This window comes from Budorcas taxicolor, chromosome X (genome assembly GCF_023091745.1).
Source record: "Budorcas taxicolor isolate Tak-1 chromosome X, Takin1.1, whole genome shotgun sequence".
Taxonomy (NCBI): Eukaryota; Metazoa; Chordata; class Mammalia; order Artiodactyla; family Bovidae; genus Budorcas; species Budorcas taxicolor.
Window position 1 is genome coordinate 119,960,377 of NC_068935.1, and position 12,909 is coordinate 119,973,285.

General features: G+C 35.6%; 1 protein-coding gene across 1 annotated transcript in view; it reads right to left on the reverse strand.

Moving 5' to 3' along the window:
• POLA1 (DNA polymerase alpha 1, catalytic subunit) overlaps nt 1–12,909 on the reverse strand; it is a 290,911-nt gene that overhangs the window by 143,768 nt on the left and 134,234 nt on the right. Inside the window, exons 33-34 of the mRNA XM_052662950.1 lie at nt 4,707–4,885; nt 2,905–3,036 (exon numbers count right to left, since the gene is read on the reverse strand). Of these exons, the coding sequence (XP_052518910.1) occupies nt 2,905–3,036; nt 4,707–4,885 (311 nt within the window). The remainder of the gene's footprint in view (nt 1–2,904; nt 3,037–4,706; nt 4,886–12,909) is intronic.

The following is a 12,909-nucleotide window of genomic DNA, read 5'->3' on the forward strand; positions in this document are numbered from 1 at the left end:
TCAGGTCTCGAATGGACCATGTTATAGCTCTTAGACAAATCAGTGTTACAGCTCTATTTTATTTAGAAGATAGCAGGAAAATCCTTCTTCACAGCATGAGGGCACATCGATCCAAAGATATGAGGAGAAGAGCACCCCAGCGCGCTGGAGAGAGAGAGAGCTAGCTTGGCTCCTCTATTTATATGTTTATCTCTCCCTGGGCCTGTCCTATGTAAATTGGGCCAGCCAGGAGTGTTGTTTGTTTTACCTGAAGTCCTTACTCCGGTCCTCGGACCTTCCTCGGACTTTCTTTTGTTCTAATTTCGTGGGCTTTTCCCTTCCTTGTCTTTTAGCCACTGCCATTTTGGACTCCTTTTCCCTATTCTACCTACCTAACATTACTAAATCTTCTTCCTTATGGAGATGACTCCTTTCTCAATGTATGTTCTTCTTCACCTGCAGTGATTCTAAAACTACCATGAAAAAAAACATGGAGGCTCTTGCTCTCACTGGACATAATTTTATGTCCAATGGGGAGCATTTTTTAACTTGCAAAATAGGAGGAAACTTTCTGGTCATTAGCTTCAGAGAACAGACACTTAATCTTAGTACTTACTGCTGCTCCTGCTGCCAAGTCACTTCAGCCATGTCCGACTCTGTGCAACCCCATAGACGGCAGCCCACCAGGCTCCCCCGTCTCTGGGATCCTACAGGCAAGAACCCTGGAGTGGGCTGCCATTTGCTTCTCCAATACATGAAAGTGAAAAGTGAAAGTGAAGTCGCTCAGTTGTATCCGACTCTTCACAACCCCATGGACTGCAGCCCACCAGGCTCCTCCATCCATGGGGTTTTCTAGGCAGGAGTACTGGAGTGGGGTGCCACTGCCTTCTCCATAGTACTTACTACCAGCACTCTTATCTCCAGTACACTTGGTCTACTGACCTCCAGCAGGACTACCACCGATACCATGTATCACACTCAACTAACTGTAACCAGTATCATTTAGAGGCACATTAACAAAAGAACACCATATCCCTCTACTGGCAAAGTTCATTTAAGTCTGGGGTCAGGAAGAAAGAGAACACTTTACTGAAAAAGTGTAACAATAAAGTATAACATATAAAAGCTCTGATTTTGAGGATATTTGAAACATTTGTTCATCATGGGGTCAGGAAAAGAACAAATACTGGATTTCTTTCTCTCCCAGACAATCACATATGCCTAATGTCAATAAAAAGAGAAATAGGTTCCTAATTCTGAGGACAGTCATATCACCCTTCAACTGTAGGAATGACATTTGGGTATTTTAATTTGAAATTTCTTAGGAAAGTCAATCAAGTAGGCAGTTAACAACAGGAAAACTGTAACTGTTAGTGAGATAGATAAGACAATTAAATGCTATAGAAACCTTGGGTTAAATGTCTGGATGCCTAAAGCTAGATTATTTAGCTTGAACAATATATAACCACTACCACCACAACACACACACAATTAGAAATCAATCTTTCAGTTAGGGTTATTTCTAACTATTCAGAAGATCATTTTTCTGCCTATTCCTAACTTAGTCAAAACAGATTGCCGGTTCTTAGAGAAGGAAATAGATGAGCTTCTCCTAGTATTAACATTTCCATGGTGAAGAATCTGATAGACTAAACACAGAGAGAAAATTCCGAATTCTTCCCAAGAGTCAAGAATCATGCTCTGCCCATTGAGGTCTGTAAACGAGCTGAACAGTTTTGATTTGGGCTCTTTATGCTAAATAAAGGCCTAACATTTCACGTGCTGAACATTTCATCTACTGCGGAATGTGAACCCACAGATAACCTTTATTCCCATCCAATGTTCATTAAGTGCAGCACAGGATTATTCACTAAAATATTTCAGACTTCCCAAAATGTAGTCATAATTACTATTTTAAAAATATCTTCAGACAATCCTACTTGGGTTTTTTTCCTTGACAAATATAAATTATTCTACTCTAAAAATCACAACACTAGAACTCTGTGTTTTCACTCTTCATCCTAATGATCTAATACTTGATTTTCATCTAATGAGTTAGATTTTAAAGAAGAAAATGCTACGTTGTATGTTAAGTAACATATAGTAGAAATTATAAAATGATACTGATCAAAGTCAAGAGTCTTACCTAATAGAACCTGAGCATTTTTTGGAAATGCCTTGCCAATATAGCCTCTTTACATAAGTTACAGTGAGGTTTCAAAGTAATAGAAAATGTTTTAGATGACAAGTGACATAATTGAAACACTAAGAAAAATCAAATAGGAAATGTGGGTTTTTTTTAAAATTTTAACTTTTTAAGAGAAAAAACTCATTCATATGAAATGTGTTAAAAACAAAACCAAAACTTTCAAAGAAGGCTTCTTTATAATGCAGACAGCTCACTCACTCTTTTGGAATTTTTACTATATGTTTATAAAAATTAGACATTCTCTTTTAAAATGACAGACAAACTGCATTTAAATTTAAAAGACGTATATTCTGATTTCCTTGGAAAATTAAGCTATGAAATGGTTTAGATTACCACATAAACACAAAGTGTTAGCTAGTTGGCAGTTTATTAAAAATCACCATACATGATGTTACAGTTCTGGTTGGCAAAGAAAGGTTAATATTGACTTTTCCTCCTCTGCCCAAAGATATGAGTGACCATATAACTTCATTTTATTTAGGTAGCAAGAAACTAAACCTCTTCCTGATTATATTCTCATTTTTTCTTAAAAGCAAAAGCTTCATTTCTAGAAATAAAATGAGATGAAAATCCCCAATAGAAAAATGAAATCATTTTCCTTCATCTTTTTGAAATTCGCAGTTTCGGGAAAAACCCAATAATACAAAAAACCATTTAAAAACAAGTATCAAATCTAAGTACATTGCATATGTAAGAAACTCATGGTAGATACTTACTTCATAGTATTTTTTAATGCAACGTCTAATGTCCATGATCAATTTGTTGCTCAGCTGTACCATAAAGGTCAGAGGAGAAGCCTTACAATTGATGTTACTGCAACGATACAAGCTGGGCTCCATATCAGTTCCCTACAGAAGTTAAGACAGACAAACAAAAGATTATGAAAGGTTTCTGTGCCTAAAAACTTACATGCTGTCCTGCTGTACAATATTCTTAATTCATTTTATTGTTAAGTTTTTAACTTTATTTTCTCAACCACTTTCCACTCAAAGATCCCCTCAGTCACACATAGCTTCCACTCTTGTCACCATGATAATGGAGAAGAAAACTGAAGGGAAAACCCTGCAATCACTTTTTTTACATTCAATACATGGCAGACTCCATGGATAAAGTAGTCTCCCCTCTGAAAATACCAGTGAAGTCAAGTTACTGGAAATAAACATCCTTCTTAGAGATAGTGAGCAAAAATTTAAATTTGTATTTATTCATTCCAAACTTGAAGACAATGCAAGAATATTAATGACAATAGTTTGCTTAGTACTGCCAACTTAATATTTAAGAATAAAGCCTAAAAATTGTTACACTACAAAATGATCACATCATTAGCTTAGCAAATCTAAAATTTCTGTAACCCCGTCCCCTACAAATGAAATGTATTTGGGGGAGGGGAGAGAGAAGAAGAGAACAAATTTGAAAGAATGAATTATTAGTAGTTGGAGAAAACGTTTTGTTTTTTTTTGAACAAAGACAAAGCAAATGTAATATACAGGAAAACTGTTGGGGTTTCTGGAGCATTTGTTTTCCTTCTTGATACTTAAAACATCTTGGTTTCCTGTTCCAATCTGGTACATAACCCTACCCCGCCACACTAAGCAATTCCAGGTGGAAGAGATTTTAGAGCTTGACATCGGCTCTTCCACAGTTAGCCCATCTGCAAGTCGTCAAGCCTCCATGCAATTAACTATCTTATTTACAGCTGTAATGAAGCAAAACTCAAGGATTTAGCAAGTATTGCTGATCTGTGTCTGCCTCTTCCTTGCACTTGCTTCCAAAGACTGCTTTGTTTTGATTCAAAAAAATGCAAAACATCTGCTGTTTGTCCAAATTAACTTAAAATAATTACTTTTAATTTAGATAAAGGATGTATTTTCTTTCAGTTTCAAGGTTTTACATGGTTCTGCTGCCTACTCATTTGCCAACGGCTAGTACATGTATAACACTGCAGTGGAATCAAGTAGATTGGCCAAGTTTCAAGTTCTGATCCAAGGTCAATGATACATTTTTTGGCAGTACTTCTTGAGAGAAATGTCTGCTTGTGACTTTTTTAATGCCTGATACGCAAAGACAGCAGAAAAGATCATCAGAGTAACTTTGTCAAAAAGGAGGCAAGTGGGATGTGTAAAGATACACAAAAACTTTCCAGAAACACTTAGTTCCCATTAACTTGATTTAAGATAAAGGAAAATATTGCTCTAAGTCTTAATAAATTGGGCTGGGAGTGGAGAAATACAGGTTACTAATTAAGGAATTACCATAAAAATACTTTAAGATAATTTAGAATTTTTAGGAGATTCCATTTAAAAAACCAAGGCCAAGCATTCTAGGAAGCCAAAAACAAATATTCAAGTACACTGTATTAAGAGGTTTTAAGCAGAAATAACGTTAAGTTGTGAAGGCAGAATTCATATGATGCCAAAATTCTTTAAACACATAAAAACATTTTTCCTTTTTACACATACAGTGGAGAGAAAGAGGACTTTATACTAGTTCACTCACAAAAGAAACAAAAACAACTAACCGAACCATCGAAGACACTATCATAAATATTCTCGGTTCCACATGTAGGGCATGGGCATTTGAACCTTTCACAGTCCTTGTATTTCTCTTCATCCGTGAGGTGTGCTGGGCCACCAAGTAAAGCATCATTCTCTTCATCTTTATGATAATGATGAACTCTAAATTGGGTGGGGTCAAGTCCTATTAATGTCAAAGAAAAAATAAATTCAGAAAGGTACAATTATTGGAATTCCCTTCTCCTAAAAATGCTACAAAGAAATCAGAAGAGTTGTTTCAAATTCATGAAATACATACACAACCATTTGAACTCAAGATAGAGGCTCACATCACCAAGAAAAATGACTTTTTTTTTTAAGGAAATTATAAACAAAACAAACTGCATCAAAACAATGCAGAAACAGGCTACTGGACATTTGCATTTGGAAACTACTACTTCTATAGGATGGTTTTACCATTTCTTAAAGTTACAGTGAAAATCTCCCCCAAAATGCACTATTAATATCTCCAAAATCAAAGTATTACCATTAAAACTGAAAACAGAGAATAAAAATCCCGTTAAGGAAAACAAGTTCACTGCTATTACAACTCCTTCAAGTGCAGACACAACTGCTAACCCTGATTTCAATGCGGTGGTCAATTCCATCTTGGCTCAGTAGCTAACAGCATGGAGGTTGCTATCTAATTCAGTGGTTAAAATTCAGTAGCAGCATCTGTCAAAACGCAACATGGTTTTACTGTTCTGAATTCAGAAATTTAAAATACGTGCAAAAACAATGATCTATAAATTCTGTAGGCCAAAATGCCCCAGGACAATCCTGAAGCCAAATATACCTTCTATATTTCAATCAAAACAACACAAGAAATCAACTGATGCATAGTTTACACTATCTTGTTTCCCCAAGCTATTTGAGAAAAGGAAAGATTTTAAGGCCAACAAACTTATCATTGACTAAAGCATATATGTCAAAATCTACTATATGAATTTATACTTAAAGATAATTATTCTCTATACCTTATTTTCTTGAAAGTATTCCTTAGCAATCCCTAAGAATTCTAGGTATTTTTTGGTTAGAAATATAAATAAAGCTATCATATTTACTTTAGTATAAACATAAATAAGTAATGTAAAAGTCACTGAGCATAAAAGTTCAAATACTAAAAATATCTAAAAATTGTTTTATCTCTATCAACAGCTTGCATAGTTAGATAATCTAACAGATATATTTAGAATTCAGTGACAAGATTCTAAATCCTAGCTGGTCAACTGTCAAGTGACATCTCATAATCATAAAAGACTTAGGGTTGACTCTGCCAGTGGAAAGGTGCTGAAAAAAGAATGAAAAGGAAAAAAAAAAAACCCACTGGGGAGGTGGCTGGCGGACAGAGTTGGAAAGAAGTGCATAGCTTTGTGATTAAAAAAGAAAAAGTGAAAAGATTCTTGAGTATTGGTTTTCTCACCTGCAAAATGGAGCTACTATGCACTTTTAAAGTTTAAATCAGACATTAGAGGACAAATTGTTTTCAATGATGCCAATCATGTAAAAAGCACTCAATAAATGCCACATGAATGAAAAAATAAAATAGTAGGTGAACATTATTTATCCATCATTTAATATTCATTCAAAATTACACATTTGGAAAAATACATGAAACACACGTTCATGTTGCAGCCAAGTTAATAGCTGCTCTTTGTAGTAATTAAAGTGAGTATTTCCCAACATGATAGTGTATAATAAAAACAAAGACTATACATTCAAAACAAATTGAAAACCTGTTCTTGGTTAGTGATATAAATTACTGTAACATGGAACACATGGCTCACTAGCCACGTGACCCCAAGGCTCACTACACATTTTTATCTTACAAGTTACCTACAGCTTAAGAGAAACAGCAAGTTAGTGAAGTGTGGGGGAATATATATCCTCTCCTTTAAAGACAAGGACAGAGAGAGGAATGGAGTGAGAGAAACCAGGCCCACGCCTGTGAATGGTGCCATTTCTTCTCTGCAGTGAAGGGTAACTGCTGCAAATTCCTGAACCTCTAGTTGTGAATCCAACTGTATTCACATGTCTTGCTTTATTCGGGATTATGAGAAAGCAGCTCCAGTTTTTCTCTGATGGTATGATTACTCCATCAATTTCCCAGGCCAATACTCTTCAGAGAGTATGGAAAAAAATAAGCAAGGGTTTTCTAAAAGACAAGCTTCATTCACAACCTAAATATGAAGGAACAAAACAAAGCTGGGTTTGCACACAGACAAAACTGGTTGGGCTGCAACCAGGAAGCAACGAAAGCTTTTATAGGCCTCCCTACTAGCCATATCCACTGAGTGTACCTGAGGCAGCCTGCCCGCTGAACACACCACAACTGGACATGGATTGTCCTGCTACTTATGGACAAAAGCCCAAAAAGTGACTGAGAGTTATAAAAATTACCAGGCCTTATGAAACGTCTACTTTAAATGTCCATTCCCACAAGCCACCCTTATCTACCCAGGGCAATCACAAAGCCAACTGGCCCAGCTAATTGCTTCAGATTTATTCACAAGCTGACGTTTTTTCAAGAAAAGGGACTTCATCTCAGCACTACTGGCCATAAGTCAAAATGGCATATTTTTTTTCAATATAAAATAGGGAGAAGACATTGTAATAACCTTAAAATATTAGGTATATAACAACCCTTGTACAAGTTACTTGAATACAAAAATATCACAAAGAAGTGATTTTCTTGGAAGGACAATTTTAAGTTCAACTGGCAAATCACAGAGGGTTAAGTTAAATCTTTTTAAGAAAACATATTAAGTAGTCATGTTAAAAATATGGATCATTACTGCTAGAATCCTTTTTTAAGGTTAAAATTCACATTTAAACCCCAAACTTATTCAACACAGAAGTTAATTTTTCCAAATCTGCACAAAACTGGTGATAAACAGCTTATTTCAAAGTTTCAGGAAACTTAAAAAAAGTTTTACTACTTATTCCATAAATCGTTAAGCCTGAAATGAAACAGGGAAAAAGTGTCTAGTGCTGCCACCTAGAGGTAGATTCGGAATTTTAAAAAGTGCAAAATATAACTGCTACATAGAACTCCATTTGTAATTACTGTCCTTCCAAAATGAAACACTACTGTCAGAAATGACATTAAAGCAAACTCTTTATGATCACAGTTTCCATACATGCATATACACTGTATAATCAATATTAAACTGCACACTAGACAGTAAGTAATCACAGTAGTCTTTGAGCAACCAAGAGATATAAAACTCAGTTCCAAGTTCCTTATCTCTTCTATGCAGAGCTTTCCCAAACTGTCTGAAAGAAACAGACTTTATGTCCCAGTTGAGAAAAAGAACTTCTACTAGACTAGCTTTTGACAGATAACTTTAACCATTTGGTCCGGCACAGAATAAACGAAGGAGCAGCCTACTTGGGCTTGGCACCAGTTTTGTGGGGGAAGAGCAGTCATGGAAATAATGTGTGCTTTAACTCAACCCTGTGACTTGTAGTGATCCAGTCACACCATTTTTCTTGGGCTGGAGTGGGGGTGTGGGGGAGGGCGACAATGACGAGATAGGACAGAGGCACAGTGGAATGAAATTAAAATACTGTCATTTATAATTAGAAAATTTATAGGATCTCACATTATTTTGGCAACAGGATCAAAGCTCTCATATTTCAAGAGTATTTATAGAAAGTAACATCATGAGCATTGGACAGGATGAGTTCAGGAGTGATTTTTTACTTAAGATTGCCCCATTCTTATCAGACATACCTCCAATGCAACATATAGACCAGGATTATTTTTTCTACCATTGTATTTTCTAACAATTGTAAACTATTTATCTGTTTTCAGAATGTTCACTTGTCCCCATTCTCAAGCAGTATTTAAAATGCTCCAAATTCAGGGTGTTAGGTTTGGAGGCTGATATATTTGACGAAATAATCATCTTCCAAAAGACAAGGTCTTTACTAATGCAACTGCATATAACAACAGTAGTCAATTACGTATGTTCATACAACTATAGGGAAGCAGGAAAAATCCATATGAATAAAATTACAAATGAGTAGAATAACTGGTATTCACAAGTATACCTTAAACAAATCACTTAAAATACTAGGGAAGCTAATTAATGAAATCCTAATGTGAATTTTTTTTTCTAAAATTTTTTTCTAGGAAATGAATCTTTTCCATGAATCCATGCCTTCGTATATGTGGACTTCCTAGAGAACAATAAACAAACTGAAAATTTAGTATGATTAAAGAAAAAAGTACTTAAATGAACTTTTAAAAGGTGAATGCTTACATCCATAAAAAGCCCTGTATAAGAATGTTCATAGCATCTTTATTCATAATAATCATAAATTGGAAACAATCTGAGGTCCATCAACAGGAGAATGAATATCAAACTGGTAGCATATACCATTGGAGACGGCAATGGCACCTCACTCCAGTACTCTTGCCTGGAGAATCCCATGGACAGAGGAGCCTGGTAGGCTGCAGTCCATGGGGTAGCAAAGAGTTGGACAGACTGAGCGGCTTCACTTTCACTTTTCACTTTCATGCACTGGAGAAGGAAATGGCAACCCACTCCAGTGTTCTTGCCTGGAGAATCCCAGGGACGGGGGAGCCTGGTGGGCTGCCGTCTATGGGATCGCAGAGTCGGACACGACTGAAGCGACTTAGCAGCAGTAGCAGCATATACCATGGAATACTACTTGGCAATGAAAAAGACAATAGTGATATAGGCAACAAGATGTATGAATCTCAAAAATATGCTAAGTGAAAAAAGTTGAACACAAAAAGCATATACCAGAGGAGATCACTTATGCAAAATTCTATAACAGGCAAAACTAACATATGGTTATAAAAATCAGATGAGTGGCTCCTTTTGTGAGAGGGAGGGTATGGACTGAGCAGTACAAGGGGACTCTCTAGGCAATCGAAATATTCTGTGTTTTGATACACTGACTGTGTGATATGCATGGTATGTAAATTATCCTTTAGAAGAAAGTACTCCAAATAAAAAACGTTTGCAACATATATTACCAAAGAACTCATTTAGAACATATAAGGAATGCCTGCAAATCAGTAAGAAAAAGACTACTCAACAGTAAAGTAGAAAAAGACTTAACTGACCTCTTACAAAAGGAAATATTCAAATGGCCAATAAACATGACAACCGGTGCTCAACTGTATTAGTCATCAAAGAAACACAAATTAAAACCATAACATTATGCCACAACATGAAATGAAGAAGAGAGGAAAACACCAAGTACTGCTAAGAATGTCAGGCACTCAAATGCTGCTAGTAGCAGCTCTAAATTAGTAGGACCATGTTAGATAACTGGTAACATCTACTAACACTGAACATATATGCCCGCTATGACCAAGCCAATCTGCTCCTAAGTATAGACCCAACAGAAATACATATAATTTTTCAACAGAAAAGATGTACAAGAATGCCTAATACTGATAACCACCCAGAGTGGAAAGAATCCATTGAGAGGTAGTCACACAGTGTGAGATATTCATAGCAGACAGAAATGAAGTACGACCACATGGACCCAATTCACAGACTGAACGAAAGTAGTCAGACATTAAGAGTAAAGACATAATTTATGCAGCACTGAAATATAAGAAAACCTCATCTATGATGTTGTAAGTCATGACAGTAATTTTCTGTTGGGGCATGGAGGATAATCTCTAGAAGGAAATAGGAGGGGCTTCTGAGGATACAGTAATATATTATTTCTTGTGCTCAGGACTGACTACACTGGTATGTGTTTACTTTGGGAAAATCCATCAAGCTGTTCAGTTAGGTTCTTGTGAACTTTTCTATATGCATGTTATGTAAGAAATTCATATTGATTTCTCTTACCATACACAAAAATAAATTCAAAATGGATTAAAGACTCTATAAATATAAGACTTGAATAATAGAATTCCTAGGAAAAAACTAAGGAGTACCATCTTTGACATTGGTCTTAGCAGTATTTTTTTGGCTATATCTTCTTAGGCAAGGGAAACAAAAGCAAAATTAAACAAACAGGGTCACATCAAATTAAAAAGCTTTTGCACAGACAAGGAAACTATCCACAAAAGAAAAGGCAGCCCACTTGAATGGGAGAAAATATCTGCAAATAATATATCTGATAAGGAGTTAATATTCAATATACAGAAAGCTCATACAACTCAACACCAAAAAAAACACCAAACCCTAATTTTAAAAATGGGCAGAGAACATGAACAGACATTTCTCCAAAGAAGACAAACAGATGGCCAACAGGCACATGAAAAGATGCTCAACATCACTAATCATCAGGGAAATGCAAATCAAAACCACAGTGAGCTATCACCTCACACCTGTCAGAATGGCTATTATTAAAAAGACAACAAATAACTAGTGTTACCAAGGATGTAGTGTGAAGGGAACCCTGTGCACTGTTGGTGGGATTATACATTATTACAACTACTATGGAACACAGTATTGTGGTTTCTCAAAAAAATTAAAAATAGAACTGTCATACGATCTAGCAATTTAGCATCTGGTATTTATCAGGGGAAAAAAACACTAACTCAAAAAGATACATGACTCAAATGCTCACTGAAGCATTATTTATAATAGTCATGATACAGAAGCAATCTAAGGACCCATCAATAGATGAATGGATGAAGATGTGACACACACACACAGGAATATTACTCAGTCACTAAAAACTGAAATTTTGCATTCGTGACACATGGATGGATCTAGAGGGTACTATGCCAAGTGAAATAAGATAGAGAAAGATGAATGCCACAGGATAACAATAAATGTGGACTCTAAAAAGTAAAACAAAATGAAAACAAACTCACAGATACAGAAAGCAAACAGCTGACTGTCAAAAGGGAGAGGGAGTTGGATATAATATATAACATAAGGAGTATGGTCAATGACACTGCAATTAACTTTGTATGGGGACAGAGGATTATTAGATTTACTGTGATGATCATCTCATAATGTATACAAATCTCAAATCACTACACAGTACATCTAAAACTAAATAACACTGTACATCAACTATATTTCAACTCTAAAAAAAGAAAATTTACACACTGATAAAGGTAGGAAAACTGAATACTAAGTATCTCTCATGCTATATATCTGAGTTTGTTTCAAAATGTGTTAGATTCCAATCAGACATTATGCATCTCCTCACAAATGTACAGACCATCACCTAGGAAGTTGGATTAGCAAAAATTTAAGCTGAACTGAAATATGGGCAAGTCTTTAGATCTAGTTACCATTTTACAAGAAACAGAGAGGACAGAGGAATGTGTTAAAAGCTATCTCTAGGATGCAATCAGCAAACTCAAGGGACATTCCATAGGACAAAAATTGCCGGTTTCTCTAACAAATAAATTGGAAGGGTCAAAAAACAAAACAGGGATAGAGAAGATTAACTATCATTTGGACTCTGACTGGATTCCAGTTCAAAGAAGGAGCTTCATTTTAAAAGAAAAATGCATTCACAGTACGATTGGGGAAATACATTTATTGGATATGTGATGAAAAAAGGAATTATGGGGGTTTTTTCCCCATAGTGATAATGTTACATTTATGCTAAAAGGGGGGAACCTTACCTTTCAGAAATGCAAAATGAAGTACCAATATTTATAGATAAAATGATACAACGTCTAGAGTTCACTTCAAAATCATCAGAGGAGGTGAAGAGGAGGAAGGTTGGCCACAGCTGCAGAATGGTTGTAGCTGGGTGGTGAGCAAATGGGAGCTCCTTACACAGTTCTCTTTACTATTACACGTTTGCAATATTTTTATAATAAAAAAATTTTAAATACTACAGATCCAACTGAATGATAAACAACTGACTATACAAGTGGCAAGCAACTGAATCTGCTTTTCACAGCAACAACAAACCTCTCCATAAGATAAATGAGAAATGTCTGAGTATTTTAAAAGAAATAATATCCAAACCTTTGGGTTAAGTAAACTCCCAAGAGTTTTACTGTCTTGCAAAAGACAACTCCCACAATCACAATGGAGAAAAAAATCCTGCTAGACAGGATTGTTTTTAATGCCCTTGATGATAGCCCTGAACGTGAATTTTAACTTAATGAGACCTGTACCTCTAAGCAAGAAAAAAACTTGCAAGTACCTTCTTTCCTATTTTGAGATGTGAGAAAACACAGTAACTTTATGCTGA